This window comes from Ciconia boyciana, chromosome 10 (genome assembly GCF_034638445.1).
Source record: "Ciconia boyciana chromosome 10, ASM3463844v1, whole genome shotgun sequence".
NCBI lineage: Eukaryota > Metazoa > Chordata > Aves > Ciconiiformes > Ciconiidae > Ciconia > Ciconia boyciana.
In genome coordinates, this window is record NC_132943.1 from 3,724,625 (window position 1) to 3,741,416 (window position 16,792).

At 42.7% G+C, this 16,792-nt stretch overlaps 1 protein-coding gene across 43 annotated transcripts in view; it reads left to right on the forward strand.

The window, feature by feature from the left end:
* Positions 1–16,792, forward strand: part of LOC140657453 (uncharacterized) — a 372,414-nt gene that overhangs the window by 205,319 nt on the left and 150,303 nt on the right. For 36 of the 43 annotated variants that reach the window (XR_012044333.1, XR_012044336.1, XR_012044332.1 and 33 more), the window contains 2 exons: positions 12,412–12,506; positions 14,947–15,015. The exons of 1 other annotated variant lie outside the window; for it this stretch is intronic. Coding sequence is in view for 25 of the 42 variants with exons in the window: in XM_072874480.1 (XP_072730581.1) it covers positions 12,412–12,506; positions 14,947–15,015 (164 nt within the window). In the remaining 17 variants the exon portion in view is untranslated. The remainder of the gene's footprint in view (positions 1–12,411; positions 12,507–14,946; positions 15,016–16,792) is intronic. 6 more of the 43 variants (XR_012044343.1, XR_012044342.1, XR_012044344.1 and 3 more) reach the window with 1 other exon arrangement.

Sequence of the window (16,792 nt, forward strand, 5' to 3'; positions counted from 1 at the left end):
GGTAGGTTATAACATAACCTACTGTAAAGAAGACTGAAAGCCTTAATGCTCACTTAGGAGTTTAATATGCCAGATGTTTACTTTTCAGATGAGAACACACTTGAAATTTATGAATATTTAGATCTTATCTTATATATTGCAATTAATTGAAGCAATTAGGCTTTATTATCATTCCTTTGACTAGCGGATAGATATTTGAAAGTCACTTTTGTAAGAATTACAATCAATCAGCTAAAATCAATTCAATGAACATTTTTTTTATTATTCATGTTCAAAAAGTTATCTATCTCAGTTACAGTACTGATACGTAACACTCTTAATGCTCATTTATGACACTCCACTAATGCTTAAAATAAATACTATACACTGCTAAAAGGTTTGAGATGCCACAGAGGTTCACCTAGAGATAAGTCAGTTTTTGCTCTCCCTTTATTTGGGCATGGTGCTTGTTTGCTCTTGCCAGTGGGAAGTTTCCTCCAAAGCCGGCTCTTCTGGATAAACCCCTGCAAACCAGCAGGATACGGCCCGTTCAGGCTCCCCCGACATCTCCCGGGAAGCCTGTCCCTGCTTGCACAAGGATGTTGTCTCTGCAAAAAGACTGCATTTGAATCCAGCTGGGTTTGGCCCCCTTCACTCTGCTTCCCAACCCCAGGCAGGGTTTAGACCAGAACAGAGCGCAAGTTTATTTAACAAACCTTAGCAAAAATGTAGGGGAGAGTTTCAAAGCTCTTGTTGGTTGCAAGATTTTACAAGAGGAAAAAGTTCAGTCTGAGTTAATTTGTCAGAAGCTGCTGCTTTGCTTGTTTCCAAATATCTCACCTGGAATCGCTGTGCTGTGTCTGGGGGTGACTGATCCATCTTTCAGTGGTAATCCTGGATCCCCTCCCAGCAGCCAGCTGGAAAATATTCCTCTGCATTCCTGTAATTAGCTATGGCCTCCTAATTCTTTTCAGTGCAAATTTATCACTTATATTTCTTCCCTATCCCGGTTTGGTTTGGTTTGTTTTTTTCAGATTCGACCTCTTCCTCTCTTTTCAGATGTTCCTGGAATTTTTCAGGATTCACTGCAGATCATGCAACAGAAAACAATAATAATTGTGTAAGTGTTGTCTAAGTAGCGTGTGCTCAGACTTTGGAGCTATCACCTACAGCATCTTTGGGCACGTTATTTATTCCCAGATCCAGGAGCGCAACACGGTGTCCAGGATCTGAAGCCCATTAAGTTTGGCAGTGGAAGCTTTTTCTTCTAATATAGCTGTAATCTCAGCTCCGGATGGCTGGTAGCTAAAAGGGAGGCTGGGGAGCTTTCTTTCCCTCCCCTCATTTCCGCCACTTCTGGTGCCTTCACTAAATTTTCTCCCAGGCTTTATCCTGGGGCTTTTATCCCGCTCCACTCCCCAGCCTCCCCGGTCTGGGCTGCTCCCCCTCCCGCCTTGCCTCTCCCCCCCGCTGATCCCGCGCCTCCGGAGAGTGAACTCACCGGCCACAAAACCCATTTCCACTGTCTGTCCTTCAAGTGTGCCTCCTATCAGGGCATTTTTTTGGTGACATTAAAGGCATTGGAGAGACCTATTTTAATTTCTAGTCCCTCAATCCATCTGAAGATGCCTCGCTTTTATGTTGGCTGTTACAAGCGCAGGAGCAAAAAAGCTTTTATGTAGAAAAAATTTAGAAGAAAGGTCTCAAAGATGGTAAAGCTGTTCTGTTTTACTGGCACAGAGAGTCACTTTTACTAGTTCAGTTCAGACTTCTGGCAGCTTGTTAAGCTGCATAACGCAGGAGCTCCATGTTGCTGAGATGACTTTTATTATGCTACGTGCATAATTATTTACTGAAAATATTCTTTGTCTTGCTTTCTAAGTCAGAGGTGCCTAGTTACAATTCACTTTGCAGTCATGATGCTGTCTTTGCAGACATTTTAATGTACCTGGAGAGCAGACAAATGCTTCAGATGATTTTTTTTTTTTTCTTTTCACATTTTGCTAACATAAGTGGTTACCTATCCAAATATTGGACCATAAAACTGCATTCAAATGTTGCAAGTACAAAATATTTATTGGGGAAATAGCCTTGAAATGTCATTTGAAATGTTTGGAAAAATTTAAATTTGGCTCTGATGAGCCGTCAAGAATGGTGCATACTCGGGGTAATATTTACATCTCAAATGCAGATAATAATAATAAGCAAACCCTCCCACTTTATTCTGTCAGCAACACTTACAAGTGTGCTGAAGCTACTGTAACACACTATCATGCTTTCTAATGACTATAATTCATCATGTGAAGCTATCAGCTTGAAAATAAAATATTGCTACATAGCGTGGAGATTGATAGCCATGGCTTGTTTGTTGATTGCACTGGAAAAATGAAAAAAACGGGATAAAAGATTAATTTCTTTAAAGCTGATAGCACCATGATAGCTGATTTGAAACCTGCCATTTTCTTTTTTACAGTTCTGTATAATGTGGCTGCAACACAGAAAGATACAGAAAATATGGTGCTATCATGCAAAAGCCAACTTCACATTATTTTTCCTTCCATATGTTTTTCAGTGCATTAAATATTTAAAACAGTGTCATCACTCTTCGAAAATGAATATACCTGTCAACTCACCCTTATTAGTCCTTTAAGTCTCAGGTTTTCTCAAACTTTGAAGAGTCTTGAACTCCATAACAGAAAAATCTTTTTGAAATAAGAGGAAAGCCAATTGAACAAAGCATGTAAAAGGGTAAGGTACCTTTTTGCCTAAATAAATCAGATGAAATCTGATTTTCTCTTTTCTACTTGCTTAGTTTGAACTGAGTGAACCAGATTCCTGGTTCCTGAAATTCACGGTCCCTCTGCTGAGGGGAGAACAAGCCGATAACAAAACTAAAGACCTTGGGCTGTAGGACAGGTCAGTGAAGCCTCAAATCAAACAAAAAGAAGGGGTAGGGGTGATAGTAACGTTGGAGTGAACGCAACAAAATGGGCTAACAGATCCATTAATGAATTTGGTGCAGTGTAGGTCTCTCCTCTTCCCTACTTGGGAATGCTTGCAATAGCAACTGAGAAGATTTTCCATAATTCTGAGGCACAATTATTGCGGATCAAATCATGTGCATTATATACATCTTGCTGGGTTCCAATTTCAGCAGTTTTATTTGGTTCCGAATTTGGTAGCCATGGTTACGACCACTCAAAAGTAATCTCCACTTCTGAAAAAAATATGACCTTAATGTCTTTTTGTGAAAGTAAGGAAGCACAAAGACATTTCCAAGTATCTGTATTTGTTAAATTCCAAATTGCCTTTCTAAAAATACAGTTATGAACTCCTTGGGAATTAGAAAGAAGAAATCTATTTCAGAAAGCACATTTTAAAGCAATTTTATGCTGAAATGAGTCCTAAAATTCTGGCCTTTTGTTCTTTGTCATGGAGGCATAAGGAAAGAGACGCCAGTGATCATCCTTAGGTTACGGCGATCAGAATGAAGAGCATTTTCTGATCTTCCTTCTACTTGAGCTTTTACTGACTTCAATGGAACTCAGCGTCTTCCTCAGTTGCAAATTCAAGGACCAAACTCTGTTCCATTAATACCATTGTCATCTGTGGAGCTAGTTAACAGATGATTTGTTTAAGACTGTTCCAGCTCTAATGGCAGGTTCAGATATGGTTTATAGGTTTTTAATCTTTTAATTCTTGCTTGCCTCCAATTTGCAAGTGATTAAATAGCCTAAGAATAAGAAACAAAATCGTTGTCAGTGGTATAATATCTATACTTTATTAAAAAAAAGCAGCTTAATATTTTGGGGGGATTTTTCTATTAAAATTGGGCTTGAGATTTGGCAGGAGGAGCCCAGAGCCATTTGTAGTGGTGGAATTTGTGTCACTTCTCATGTTCTCCCTTGGTCCAGCTTTTACACCAGTCAAGGGATGTTACAAAAATTTCTTGCTCTTTTCAAGATCTTGGGCAACTAGATCCAACGCTGTGTACTATAAAAATACAAATATTCAAAATGTGAAATTGGAAGGATATAATGATTACATTACTTCTGTTATACCATTAAGAAAATGCCAGTTCAAGAAATCCTCCTTATAAAAAACCCAAAGCGTTCGGTTTCAGAAACAAGAAAAACATCACTAGGGAAACTGATGATTTCTGGCCTTTGTAACTAACATTGAAGAAATTTTCTGTGCTGCTTCTGAAGCTACTCTTTTGGAGACGGACTATTTGCAGTCAGGTTTCTATGGGGTGTATTGTATGATACTAGAAAAGTCATTCCATCAGTCTCACTGTCATGTTACTTAATTCTTTACACTACTGTAGGAGCTATGGCATGAATGTTTGATATATTCATGGTAATTAGAAAATTTAATATTCTGAAGAGCCAACAGAAGTTCACAATATAGAAAGTTTTTACTGAAGTAAAAATAGGCCCTCGGACTATTACCCCTTACTGTTCTTCCATGTGGGGGGCGACGAAGCTGCAACACGAAGTCCTAGGGCAATCAAAACAGACTTCAGGGCCTTGGGACGGCTAGTAAGGGACTCCGGAGCACAGGTTATTTTGTCCTTTCTCCTTCCAGTTGTGGGCAGTGACACTAGAAGGAACAGGGACACCCAATCTATCAACTCATGGCTCCGTGGCTGGTGTCATCGCCACGGATTTGTTTTTTTTGACAACGGGATGGCCTACACAGGACCGGGTTTGCTGGTGTCTGATGGGATTCATCTTTCTCAAAGGGGAAAGAGAATCTTTGCTCAGGAGCTTGCGGGGCTCATCGACAGAGCTTTAAACTAGACTCGAAGGGGGAGGGGAATAATATCAGGCTTGCCCGAGGGAAGCTGAGGGACGATGTGCCATGGTTAGAGGGAGCGGGTGCCAGTGAGGGCACTCGGCCTGTGTCTCTGAGATGTGCGGAGTACGCTGGGGCACAGCTGAAGTTGAACAGAGTTGAGCTAGGGGATACTGAGGCAATAGGAGCCAAGAGGGAAATGCCAGTGAAATGCCTCAAAGCACACAAGGGGTTTTCTTCTATGAAGGAGACATGGACGACAGCCCAGCTGAAGTGCCTCTACACCAATGCACACAGCATGGGCAACAAGCAGGAGGAGTTGGAAGCCATTGTACATCAGGAAAACTATGATATGGTTGCCATCATGGAAATGTGGTGGGATGACTCGCACAACTGGAGTGCGGCGATGGATGGCTATACACTCTTCAGGAGGGATAGGCGAGGCAGGAGAGGTGGTGGGGTAACCCTATACATCAGGGAGTGTCTGGATAGTTTAGAGCTCGCTGATGGTGACGATAGGGTGGAGTGTCTATGGGTAAGAACCAGGGGGAAGGTCAACAAGGCAGATATTGTGGTGGGAGTCTGTTACAGACCACCCAACCAGGATGAGGACACTGACGAACTATTCTATAAGCAGCTGGGAGAAGCATCATGATCGCTAGCCCTTGTTCTTGTGGGGGACTTCAACCTGCTGGATGTCTGCTGGAAATACAATACAGCAGAGAGGAAACAGTCTAGGAGGTTCCTAGAGCGTGTGGCAGAGAACTTCCTGACACAGCTGGTGAGGGAGCCAACTAGGGAAGGGGCCCCGCTGGACCTCTTGTTCACGAACAGAGAAGGACTTGTGAGCCATGTGATGGTTGGAGGCCGTCTTGGACAGTGTCATCACGAAATGATAGAGTTTTTGATATGTGGAGAAGCGGCGAGGGGGGTCAGCAGAATTGCCACCTTAGACTTCCGGAGGGCAGACTTCGGCCTGTTTAGGAGACTGGTTGACAGAGTCCCCTGGGAGGCAGCCCTAATGGGCAAAGGAGTCCAGGAAGGCTGGACATTCTTTAAGGAGGAAGTCCTAAAGGTGCAAGAGCAGGCTGTCCCCAGGTGCCAAAAGTCGAGCCAGTGGGGAAGAAGACCGGCCTGGCTGACTAGAGAGCTCTGGCTCGAACTCAGGAAAAAGAGGAGAGTCTATGGCCTCTGGAAGAAGGGGCAGGCAACTCAGGAGGACTACAAAGGTGTAGCAAGGCTGTGCAGGGAGAAAAGTAGAAGGGCCAAAGCTGAGCTAGAGCTCAATCTGGCTGCTGCTGTAAAAGACAACAAAAAATACTTCTTCAAATCCATTAGCAGCAAAAGGAGAGCTAAGGAGAATCTCCAGCCCCTAGTAGACGGGGGAGGGAACACAGTGACCAAGGATGAGGAAAAGGCTGAGGTACTTAATGCCTTCTTTGCCTCAGTCTTTAATAGCGGGGCCAATTGTTCTCTGGGTACCCAGCCCCCAGAGTTGGAAGAGAGGGATGGGGACCAGAATGGAGCCCCCATAATGCAGGGGGCAATGGTCAGTGACCTGCTGCACCACTTAGACACTCACAAGTCTATGGGGCCTGATGAGATCCACCCGAGAGCACTGAAGGAACTGGCAGATGTGCTCACCAAGCCCCTTTCCATCATTTACCAGCAGTCCTGGCTAACTGGGGAGGTCCCTGCTGACTGGAGATTAGCTAATGTGACGCCCATCTTCAAGAAGGGCCGGAAGGAGGACCCAGGGAACTACAGGCCTGACAGCCTGACGTCGGTACCGGGGAAGCTGATGGAGCAGATCATCCTGAGTGCCATCACACGGCATGTAGAGGATAACCAAGGGATCAAGCCCAGCCAGCATGGGTTCAGGAAAGGCAGGTCCTGCTTGACCAACCTGATCTCCTTCTACGACAAGGTGACCTGCGTAGTGGATGAGGGGAAGGCTGTGGATGTTGTCTATCTAGACTTCAGTAAAGCCTTTGACACGGTTTCCCACAGCATTCTCCTGGAGAAAGTGGCTGCTCATGGCTTGGACGGGTGTCCTCTTCGCTGGGTAAAGAACTGGCTGGATGGCCGGGCCCAAAGAGTGGTGGTGAATGGAGTTTACTCCAGTTGGTGGCTGGTCACAAGTGGTGTTCCCCAGGGCTCTGTGTTGGGGCCAGTCCTGTTTAATATCTTTATCAATGATCTGGATGAAGGGATCGAGTGCACCCTCAGACAGTTTGCAGATGACACCAAGTTGTGCGGGAGTGTTGATCTGCTGGAGGGAGGAAGGCTCTGCAGAGGGACCTGGACAGGCTGGATCGATGGGCCAAGGTCAATTGTATGGGGTTTAACAAGGCCAAGTGCAAGGTCCTGCACTTGGGTCACAGCAACCCCATGCAACGCTACAGGCTTGGGGAAGAGCGGCTGGAAAGCTGCCCGGCAGAAAACAACCTGGGGGTGTTGGTTGACAGTCGGCTGAACATGAGCCAGCAGTGTGCCCAGGTGGCCAGGAAAGCCCATGGCATCCTGGCTTGTATCAAAAATAGTGTGGCCAGCAGGAGTAGGGAAGTGATTGTCCTCCTGTACTCAGCACTGGTGAGGCCGCACCTCGAATGCTGTGTTCAGTGTTGGGCCCCTCACTCCAAGAGAGACATGGAGGGGCTGGAGCGTGTCCAGAGAAGGGCAACGGAGCTGGGGAAGGGTCTGGAGCACAAGGCTGATGGGGAGCGGCTGAGGGACCTGGGGTTGTTCAGCCTGGAGAAAAGGAGGCTGAGGGGAGACCTCATTGCTCTCTACAACTGCCTGACAGGAGGGTGTAGAGGGGTGGGGTCGGTCTCTTCTCCCAGGTAACAAGTGATAGGACGAGAGGAAATGGCCTCAAGTTGCGCCAGGGGAGGTTTAGACTGGATATTAGGAAATTTTACTTCACTGAAAGGGTTGTCCAGCACTGGAACAGGCTGCCCAGGGAAGTGGTGGAGTCCCCATCCCTGGAGGTATCTAAAAGACATTTGGATGAGGTGCTTAGGGACATGGTGTAATGGTGGTCTTGGTAGTGTTAGGTTTATGGTTGGACTCGATGATCTTAAAGGTCTTTTCCAACCTATACAATTCTGTGATTTTGTGATTCTGTGATATTCATGGTAATTAGAAAATTTAATATTCTGAAGAGCCAACAGAAGTTCACGGTATAGAAAGTTTTTACTGAAGTATTGCATTCTGCGTTGCTTGCTGCAATCTGTGGTCATAAACGACAGAAGTTGTGGTCCTACTAATTACTCTAAATATTTATAAGACAGTCGTAACCATTTTTGCCACTTTGACTGAAATCCCCACATGCACAAATAATGTCAGCAGTACTTAAGAAATATATTTGAATAAATCAGATTTCAAAGACATTCATGTTCATCTATCTGTTAGCTTCACAGTCCCACACAAGGACCTCACCACATCTCATCTCTTATTTTACATATTTTTGACAGCATATGAAATGTCCTGAAATTTCAAATGGACTGATTTACTTTTTGTTCCAGCTATATTTCAAGAAACTTGGTGTCTGTAGATGGTTTTACAGTGTAAGCTAATATTGTCAGAGAAATGTAATTAATTAATGATTTGACAAAAATTTAAAAGCCAGTAAATCAGAAGGCAGCATGTTGTGTTGTCATGATCTCTAATGACATGGGACATCTATGATAATGTAGATGAGGAGTTTTATGATGGAAGAATACCTTCACTGCAGCCTTTCCTCCAGTACTGAATTCCTTCCAAATGAGGGATATGGAGGAAGCACACGGTCTTCAGACATATAGAAATTAATTTAAAAAATACTGCCTGGGTAGCTCTATGCTGTATATTCACCCGTGAGTTGTATTTTATAACATTTCAAAAGTATTTTCTTCATATAGTAATACTGTTGAGTCTTTGCTTATACCATATATGAATGTGAAACTGAAATTTGCACAAATAATTGGTACAAGAGATCTCAAATGAAGTTATCATCTGTGCTTTTCTAGACAAGAGAGGTTCAGCTAAGAGTGTGAAATCTGTTTTCATAGTTCTGCATACCTAACAATGTACCAGGATTAATTAATTATTTGTGAAGGTCTTTATCAGTCTCTACATTTTATTGTCGTTATCTACAGTGGCTATTATTAAGTGCAGAGAATGTTGGTAAAAAAGCAAATATTTCTAATACTAGAAACTAGTGTCTTCAAGGACTGACACATGGAGAGAAAAAAGATATCAGAGCAAATAGTCTGACTGGATCATCCCCTGATACCCTGACGAATTTTGCTGATGATACCAAACTGAGTGGGGAAGTGGACACTTTGGAAGGGAGAGCCACCCTGCAGGAAGACCTGGATAGGCTGGAAGAGTGGGCCAACAAGAACCTTATGAAATTCAACAAAGACAAATGTAAGGTCCTGCACCTGGGAAAACATAATCCAGGAGTGCAGCACAGGCTGGGATCTACCCGGCTGGGGAGCAGCTCTGTGGAAAGGGACCTGGGGGTCCTGGTAGACAACAAGCTCAAGATGAGTGAACACTGTGCTGCTGTGGCAAAGCAAGCCAACAGGATGCTGGGTTGCATCAACAAGGGCATCACCAGCAGAGATAAAGAAGTCATTATCCCACTCTACTCAGCGCTTGCCAGGCCACACCTGGAATACAGTGTTCAGTTTTGGTCCCCGCTATGCAAAAAAGAAGTGGACAGGCTGGAGAGGGTCCAGAGAAGGGCCACAAAGATGACCAAAGGACTGGGAAGCCTGCCGTATGAGGAAAGGCTGAGAGAACTGGGTTTGTTCAGCCTTGAGAAAAGAAGGCTTAGAGGTGACCTTATCACCATGTTCCAATATTTAAAGGGTGGCTACAAAGAAGATGGAGACTCATGGAGTCACATGGAAAAGACGAGGGGTAATGAGTACAAGTTACTCCTGGGGAGATTCCACCTGGACACAAGACGAAAATTTTTCATGATGAGAACAATCAGCCATTGGAATAATCTCCCCAACATGGGGAGATTGGTGATTATTGGGGGATTATTTGGGATTATAATGGGATTATTTGGTGGATTCCCCAACATGGGACACTTTCAAGATTTGGCTGGACAGGGTGCTGGGTCATCTTGTCTAGACCATGCTTTTGCCAAGAAAGGTTGGACCAGATGACGCTTGAGATCCCTTCCAACCTGGTATTCTATGATTCTATGAGTCTCTGAAAGTTTTTTGCAAATATACGTACCTATATACATACAGATATACACACATATACACGCATGTATATACACACACATGCCTAAACCCCCATATATAGAGATAGATATTACTCTGGTGAGTTCCAAAAATATGTTAGTTAAAAATAAATAAATCCAACATGTCCAGTCAAGGATTTGTTTTAAGCAGAAACTATAGCTCCCAGGACTTTGTACATTTTAATTTTGTCTTTGTACTACAAAGAGAAGCCTTTGTTTGCACTCAGGAAGAGCACCTGTGGAATCTTTAAACATTTTCAGGCATGTTTTAAAAGCTCATCCTTGTGGTAAAGATTTAATCTATCAAAGTGGTATAAATAATGTAGACATAGCCTTAGGTGTCACTTCTTCCCCTTGCAGGTCAGAAAATAACAGAAGTATCGCTCTGCTGCATTTTAAAATATTGCTCAGGCATGGCAGTGACAGGATCCTGTGCTATCCTTGAATTATAGGCATCTAACTATCTATTACTGATTATTTATAAGGTCCAAAGCCACACGTACAAACCACCAGGCTTCTGACCAAGGTAAAAACATAAATAGCAAAATAGTGTCTTATTAAAAAACAAAAAAATCACATGTATACCTCTAAAGGTTTTGCTTTTCAAGTAATTAAAAAGAATTACTCAGCAGAGGTTAGTTGATTTATGTTTGACAGATGACATACTGCTTGATGAATGTCTCTTGAAAACTAAATCTCTCTCTAAGACAAAGCCACCTCAGTTTTGGTAAGATTTAAGTAAAAAGAACTACAGTATGCAACATAAAACATACTTCAGTTATGCAGAATTAAAAAATATTAGTGTTTTGCCAAAAGTCTGTTTTCAGAACAGGATCCAGCAGAGCAGCTGCAGTTATTGTAATGTATCTGCACCAGGCTGAGTTCACAGCTCCTGCGAGGTCCTCCTCGTGTTTGAGAGGTCATTCATTAGTAGAAAAAATAACTCCAAAACCTTCCTTCCCATTTTCATTAAATATCTGTATTTTGTATCGTGTCTCTTTTGGCCTGGATGTTGATGTATTGTGAAATCAGATTAATTTAATAAGTGTAAATTTAATTATTTCATGCAGTACTGGACTTATCATACCACTTAGATTCAGAAAGGTGTTTTCTATTATAGATATAATGATTGAGAAAGATGATAATTTATGGGTGAATGTTTCATATGAATGTACAACTGATGAAGTGCTTTATTGGTTGCAATGCACATTTATAGTCACAAGCAATGAGGCACTTTACGTGTAGTATCCTATATAGGATGCACTTATAAAATGTGGCATTTCTTTCCCTCAAATATGCATCTGTGAAAAGATCATTTTATAATGTGAAGACCAGAGTTGAAGAAGTCATATTTACCTGTTGCTTCTTCAAACGTCCTGAGTTGCATAAATATCATGCTTTGTATGTTTGCCACGTACACATTCAATGCACAAGAAGGGCTCCTAAACTGGGAAGCAAGTTTAAAAGGTGGGTTCAGCGAGTGTTTTGGCTTGCTGGGAATCAGCATTGGTTTGTGGGCTTGCTCGGGAGGGGTCGGGGTCTCTACTTGGGCTGTGTGACAGAGAAAAGAAGCCTTCAAAGGAGGGTGAGATGAAGGGGAAGACGGTGCTTTGGGGGTGATGGATGTTTGGGCATGTACAGAGGACCGCTCTCTCCTTCTGAACTGGTATTGCTAGCCAAAACCAGATCAATGCAAGCGTAATGCTGACACTTCCCCACATATCTGAAGGAACTGCAAGCCTAGACTTAACAGACACCTGCTCTTTCTTTAATTTAGCATTTCAAGATAACTAAGCCTGGGAAGGGTGTTGCTGTCATTTCTCATTTGCATCACCTTCCAGGCTGCTGCATTTGGTTTGGAGAGGCAGCTCTGGAGGGTCTGCTCCAGAGTGAGAAGTGTCTCCAGGAGGAATTTCTGTCTCGTCCTGTAAAACAGAGCCAGCCCACCTGCATCACAGCAGTCCCGAGGGCCGGCCCTCATTTGTGAAGGTTCAAAAGGTTCAAATATGTAGTGATGATTCATAAAATATGCAGCTGAAACTTTTATCCTTGTAAATCTGTGTGATACTGTACACAAATGTCTTTGGTGTCTGACCAGTGCAGTGTTAAATGTGCACATTTTGCAGTGTAGGAGTTCCCACAAATACTCGCAAAACCTGCAGAATGAAGGTGTGACTGGTCAGAAAGCCATAAAGAATAAGAAACCGTGAAACAAGCCAATAGGCAGCATAGCATGGCCATCATGCATTCAGCAGGTGCTTCTTTGTCTCTTCCGGAGTCTCAAATTAATTCTTTGAAAGCCTTCAGCCAGATCACCAGAGGTGTAAAAAGATGTACAAGGGAAAAGGGAAAGAGAATAGAAAAAACAGTGATTTTTCTGCTTCCAGACTGTGTATGAGAAAGAAGACAACTGTTCTGCAGCTTATTGGGCGCATCCATTGTCGAGGGACACGGCACAGCTGGAGACGTGGCGAAACATTGCGTGCGTTACCTTCTGCCTTGGGGTATATCCCTTCCCTATATTGCCCTGGTAGGCTCTTGCATGGTGTGTTAAGGAAAGCAAAACAAGGGTGGGGAGGCAAATTCTGCTGGGTGCACACCGGGGAGTCCTGTGTGGCGGGGACAGCCTTCAGCCCTGGTCCTTTGTGCTGTGAAGAAGTGCCGTGTCCCACCTGGGCATGAAATGTGCCCTTTTATGTATTCCGGGCATTGCACAGAAGCATTTGTATGCGTAATGTAAGTGGCTTAACTTCATTACAGCTCTTGCTGCAATTACCGGAGTTGATCTTAACTCCGCCATCGGCAAATATAAGTAAAACATTATTCTATCAGCCAGGCAAAAATCCAGAGCGAGGAACATTTGCTAAAAGATGTAGAATGGTCAGAAATATCTGTAAGCATTAGTGTAAAAGATTGGGTGATTTTGGAGTGTTAAAGGCGTGGCAGTATTTAAATAGAAAGTTGTAGATTAAAGCAAATGGCAGAGAACTGTCTGAGGCTTAACCTGGTGCAGGACAAACATTTTAGTATTAAAGCCTAAGGTCGGCAACAGCGCTGATGCTTGAAATCACATACCTCTCCAGTGGTACTCCTGGGGTGAACTCTACCCCTTTAGGGTGTAAATACACAAAAGTTGTTTCTTTTAGCTCTTATAGATTTATCTAATCGTACAAGCAGTGTATCTCATCTCTGCCTGTGAAAATTAGTTTTAATGTGTCTCCTGGTTTTTACTGGTGGAAATGAGGTTGAAAAGTTCATGGGTTCCTGTCTTACCATGCAACTTTTCTGTAATGGAAGCCCACACTGGCTCCAGACTTTACATGTATTTTAGCTACTGGCTCTGTAGAGATGAAAAACTTTTATAACCCTGTAAAGTAATCCCTGTTAAACCTTATAATTCCTGTAAAGTTTTCTAATTCCTGAAAACTTTTCTAACTCTCCTTTGGTTTTGTATGCCAAGGATTGAAGTTTTGAGAGGGAGGTATTAAAAACTGGGGAAAAAAAAATGTCAGCTATATTCAGTTTCAGGTACAAAAATTAATTAGCCAAAGAATTTCAATTTTAGTACTGGCAAGTCATACGAAATGAGCTTTCCTATGGGAAAAAAGAAAAGTTCAATTAAAACAAAAGATCTGTGTGGAAGAGATTCTGCAAATTATTTCAAGTTCAGTTTTCAGATCGGTGACAAATTAACAGGGATATTAAGATTTTATTCAGGTCTGCATTTTAAGAAACTCTAACTATACCAGTGTGCAAAAGATAAATAGAATCAGTTCTGCATGACTTCTGATATAAAAACTAATAGGATGGAAAATTACTATGAAGTAGACAAAGTGCCTAGATATTAGATAATTAACAGTGCTTAGTTGAAGTTCTGTAACAGTTGACTGACAACAAGGATATTCACTGTCTGTAACCTGAGAGCAAAGTCTCTTTACTTGGCTTGACAGAAGTGATTTAAAACCAGCAAAGATGATAGAAAGGACTGTATCACCACAGTCTAAGAAGGATTTGCTCATATCCTCATTGCCCATTGCAATGCTCTTTCTTACTCTCCTTCCCCGTTTCTGCTTTGTTTTTTGTGCTTTGGATATTTCTTCTAATTTCTTGCAGTGTTGTAGTGCCCAGATACCCCGGTGCTGTTCAGAGCCCATCTCAACCAAGTGCTTTATACAACCTAACTAGATTAATCTCATCTAGCCTGGAGCACTTATGAAGAACATGAGTTCGTAGTAGTTTTGGTCCTGACTTCTGTGAAGGCAAATGAATAATTCCTGAGGTCCATATGGCCTAATTTAGTCCTTACACTCTAAGGACTTACCAAAAATTTAAATTAGCTCATTTAGTCTAGAATAAGTTGCCTTTCCACACAGGCATCTCAGTTAAGTGCCTGAACTCAGGTGGATGAAGTCGACGAGTTTGCAAGCTTGTTTGTTGAAGACAAGGTTTTGAAAAGCATCTGGGAGCTTCTCATTGAAGGTCAGAGGCAATTTCGTATATCTTGATGAAATCACAGATTGCAGAGAGGGTTTGCGTCAGCCAGTGCAGTAGATCAGTGTCAGAGTCTGGAGGACAGCAAGGGAAGTCCAAATTTTTTTTGCTGTAATGGTCTGCAGTAATGTACTGGAACCTGTCCCGACATGAGTGCTTTCTCTGGCTGCGTATTCTAGCATGCAAGTAAGAGTTGCTTTAGTTTTGTATATGAAAATATATAAGAACATAAATGACCTACTGGAACAGGCCAGTGTCCATCTCGGTCCAGCCTTCTGTCTCTGAAAGTGCAAGAGGAGTTGCTATTCAGGGAGAGCAAAGTCTGGCCACGTGAAGAACAGAAAGCACAGGAGCTCAGAGCTGTTGGGAAGCATAAGCAGTTAAAATACCGTGACTGAGCTGACTTTCCTTTTTTTTTATTTTTCCCCTAGATGCTGGGATGCTGTCAGGCTGACATCGGTAGTTCATTTTGACAGTAGGTTTCTTTTTGGAGCTGTTGAGTAAGTATTTTTCCCTCTTATTTTTGGCTTAATTTGGAATAATTGTTATGACTTCTGAGGGCTTAGATACCTAATTATGTTATTGTAGTTTAACCAGTTACTGCACTTTACCTTCTGTTTGGCCAAGAACCCATGCAAGGACTTACTTTGGTTCGGGCTATATGTGTTGGTTCATTAAGCCACATAAATCTGCTTGTATGCATGAATCCAAGAAAAACAGTGCTGGGCTGGATGTATTGCACTTTGAAGACAGCGATGGAGTTCTAGCTCTTGGGTGTGGTAGATACATCTTTGGTCTATCCCCATAATCACACAGATGGATGGGCAGGCAGCTGGATAAAAAGAATGTATCTTCACTTGGGTTAGAAGAAAAGGAAAAGGTTTCAAACATAGCTTTGGCTTTGAAAGGTATAACAGTAAGTGGAAGAATAGTAGGTCACCTTTGGGCTCCAGCAGGCAATTTGTGGTGGAGGCAATGCTGAAAGCGTGTTCCAGGGTGCTGTTGTGGGCAGGCACTGATGATGCTGAGCTTGCCAGTGGTCAGCTCTCTGAGGATGTCTGGTGAGCACCAGAAGGTCCTGGTGCAGACTTCACTGCCATGATATGGTGGTCCCGGCATTATTGTCGTGGGTTACTGCAAGCTGAACCCTGGTCCTTCCCTCTCTGTGGCACAATGAAGAGTACTGAGGCTGCAGAGGAATAGCAACATATGTGTTGTGCAGTGTTGGGTAATGAGGATGGGTCATTCCCTCCATTGCAGAACCTCATCTCCGAGGAGATAAAGAGGATGGATGAGGACAGGGAATATGTTCTGGGACACTATAAAGGACAAGCCAGCAAGAAAGGGGATGCCAAAAGGAAACAGGAAACATGGACAAAATAGCGACAAGGATTTTCTAAGAGTGACTCTCTTGATCAATCTGTATGTGTGCTTCTCTCTCTAATAGCTATCAGACTCAGCACTCAAGCTAGTTAGAGAAATCAGTAATTTAAAGTACTTTAAGAAGGCCCTCGGCTCAGAGCAAGGCACAGGCTTCCGTGGAGACCTCATTTACCCCAAGCATGCTCGGAGCCCTCCGTGGTTTTAGCACGGCTGAGCCTAAATTAACATTCCATTTTCGCTGCTTTGCAGACACAATCTATCTGCAACATGATATTTATCCGTACAGCTGGCAGCTGTGGTGTCAAGTGCTACAGATAGATGAGACCATTACTCCGATACAAATATTTTCTTTTTCCACATTCACTCTTTGAAGCAATCCCACACAACAAAGTTTGCAGCAAAATTGTACAGGACGAGAGTCAAAATTCTTCCTTCTCTTTTCATAAAAGGGAATTTGGACTCTATATAGTCCAAAGATATGGAGGGTAAGTGGTTGTTTCCTGTTTTACTGGGCAGGTTGAAAAACCAAGTTCCACTTGTAAGTAACTAGCAAAAAGTATACTTAAAGTAAGTATTTAGCACTCTAGTTTGCATAATACAACAATTAATATAGGTTTGCTGTTAAGAATACTCCCCAGCAAGAACAAATCACTCATAAATGAAAACCTCCTCTAAAAAAAATCTCTTTTATCTGACAAACTCCTGAATTAAGTAATACTTGGATGTTGAAAGATCACAACAGAGCTGGAACAAAAGAGAAAAGTCTCCTGACTGTAAAAAGGCAAGTCATTCAAACGTGCCTGGCAAAGGGTATTCTGGGTTTGCTGTCTTGAGCATTTTTACCTCATCATTCAGGCTGCTGTCATTTTCTGTATGAAACAAAAGTCTTCAGAC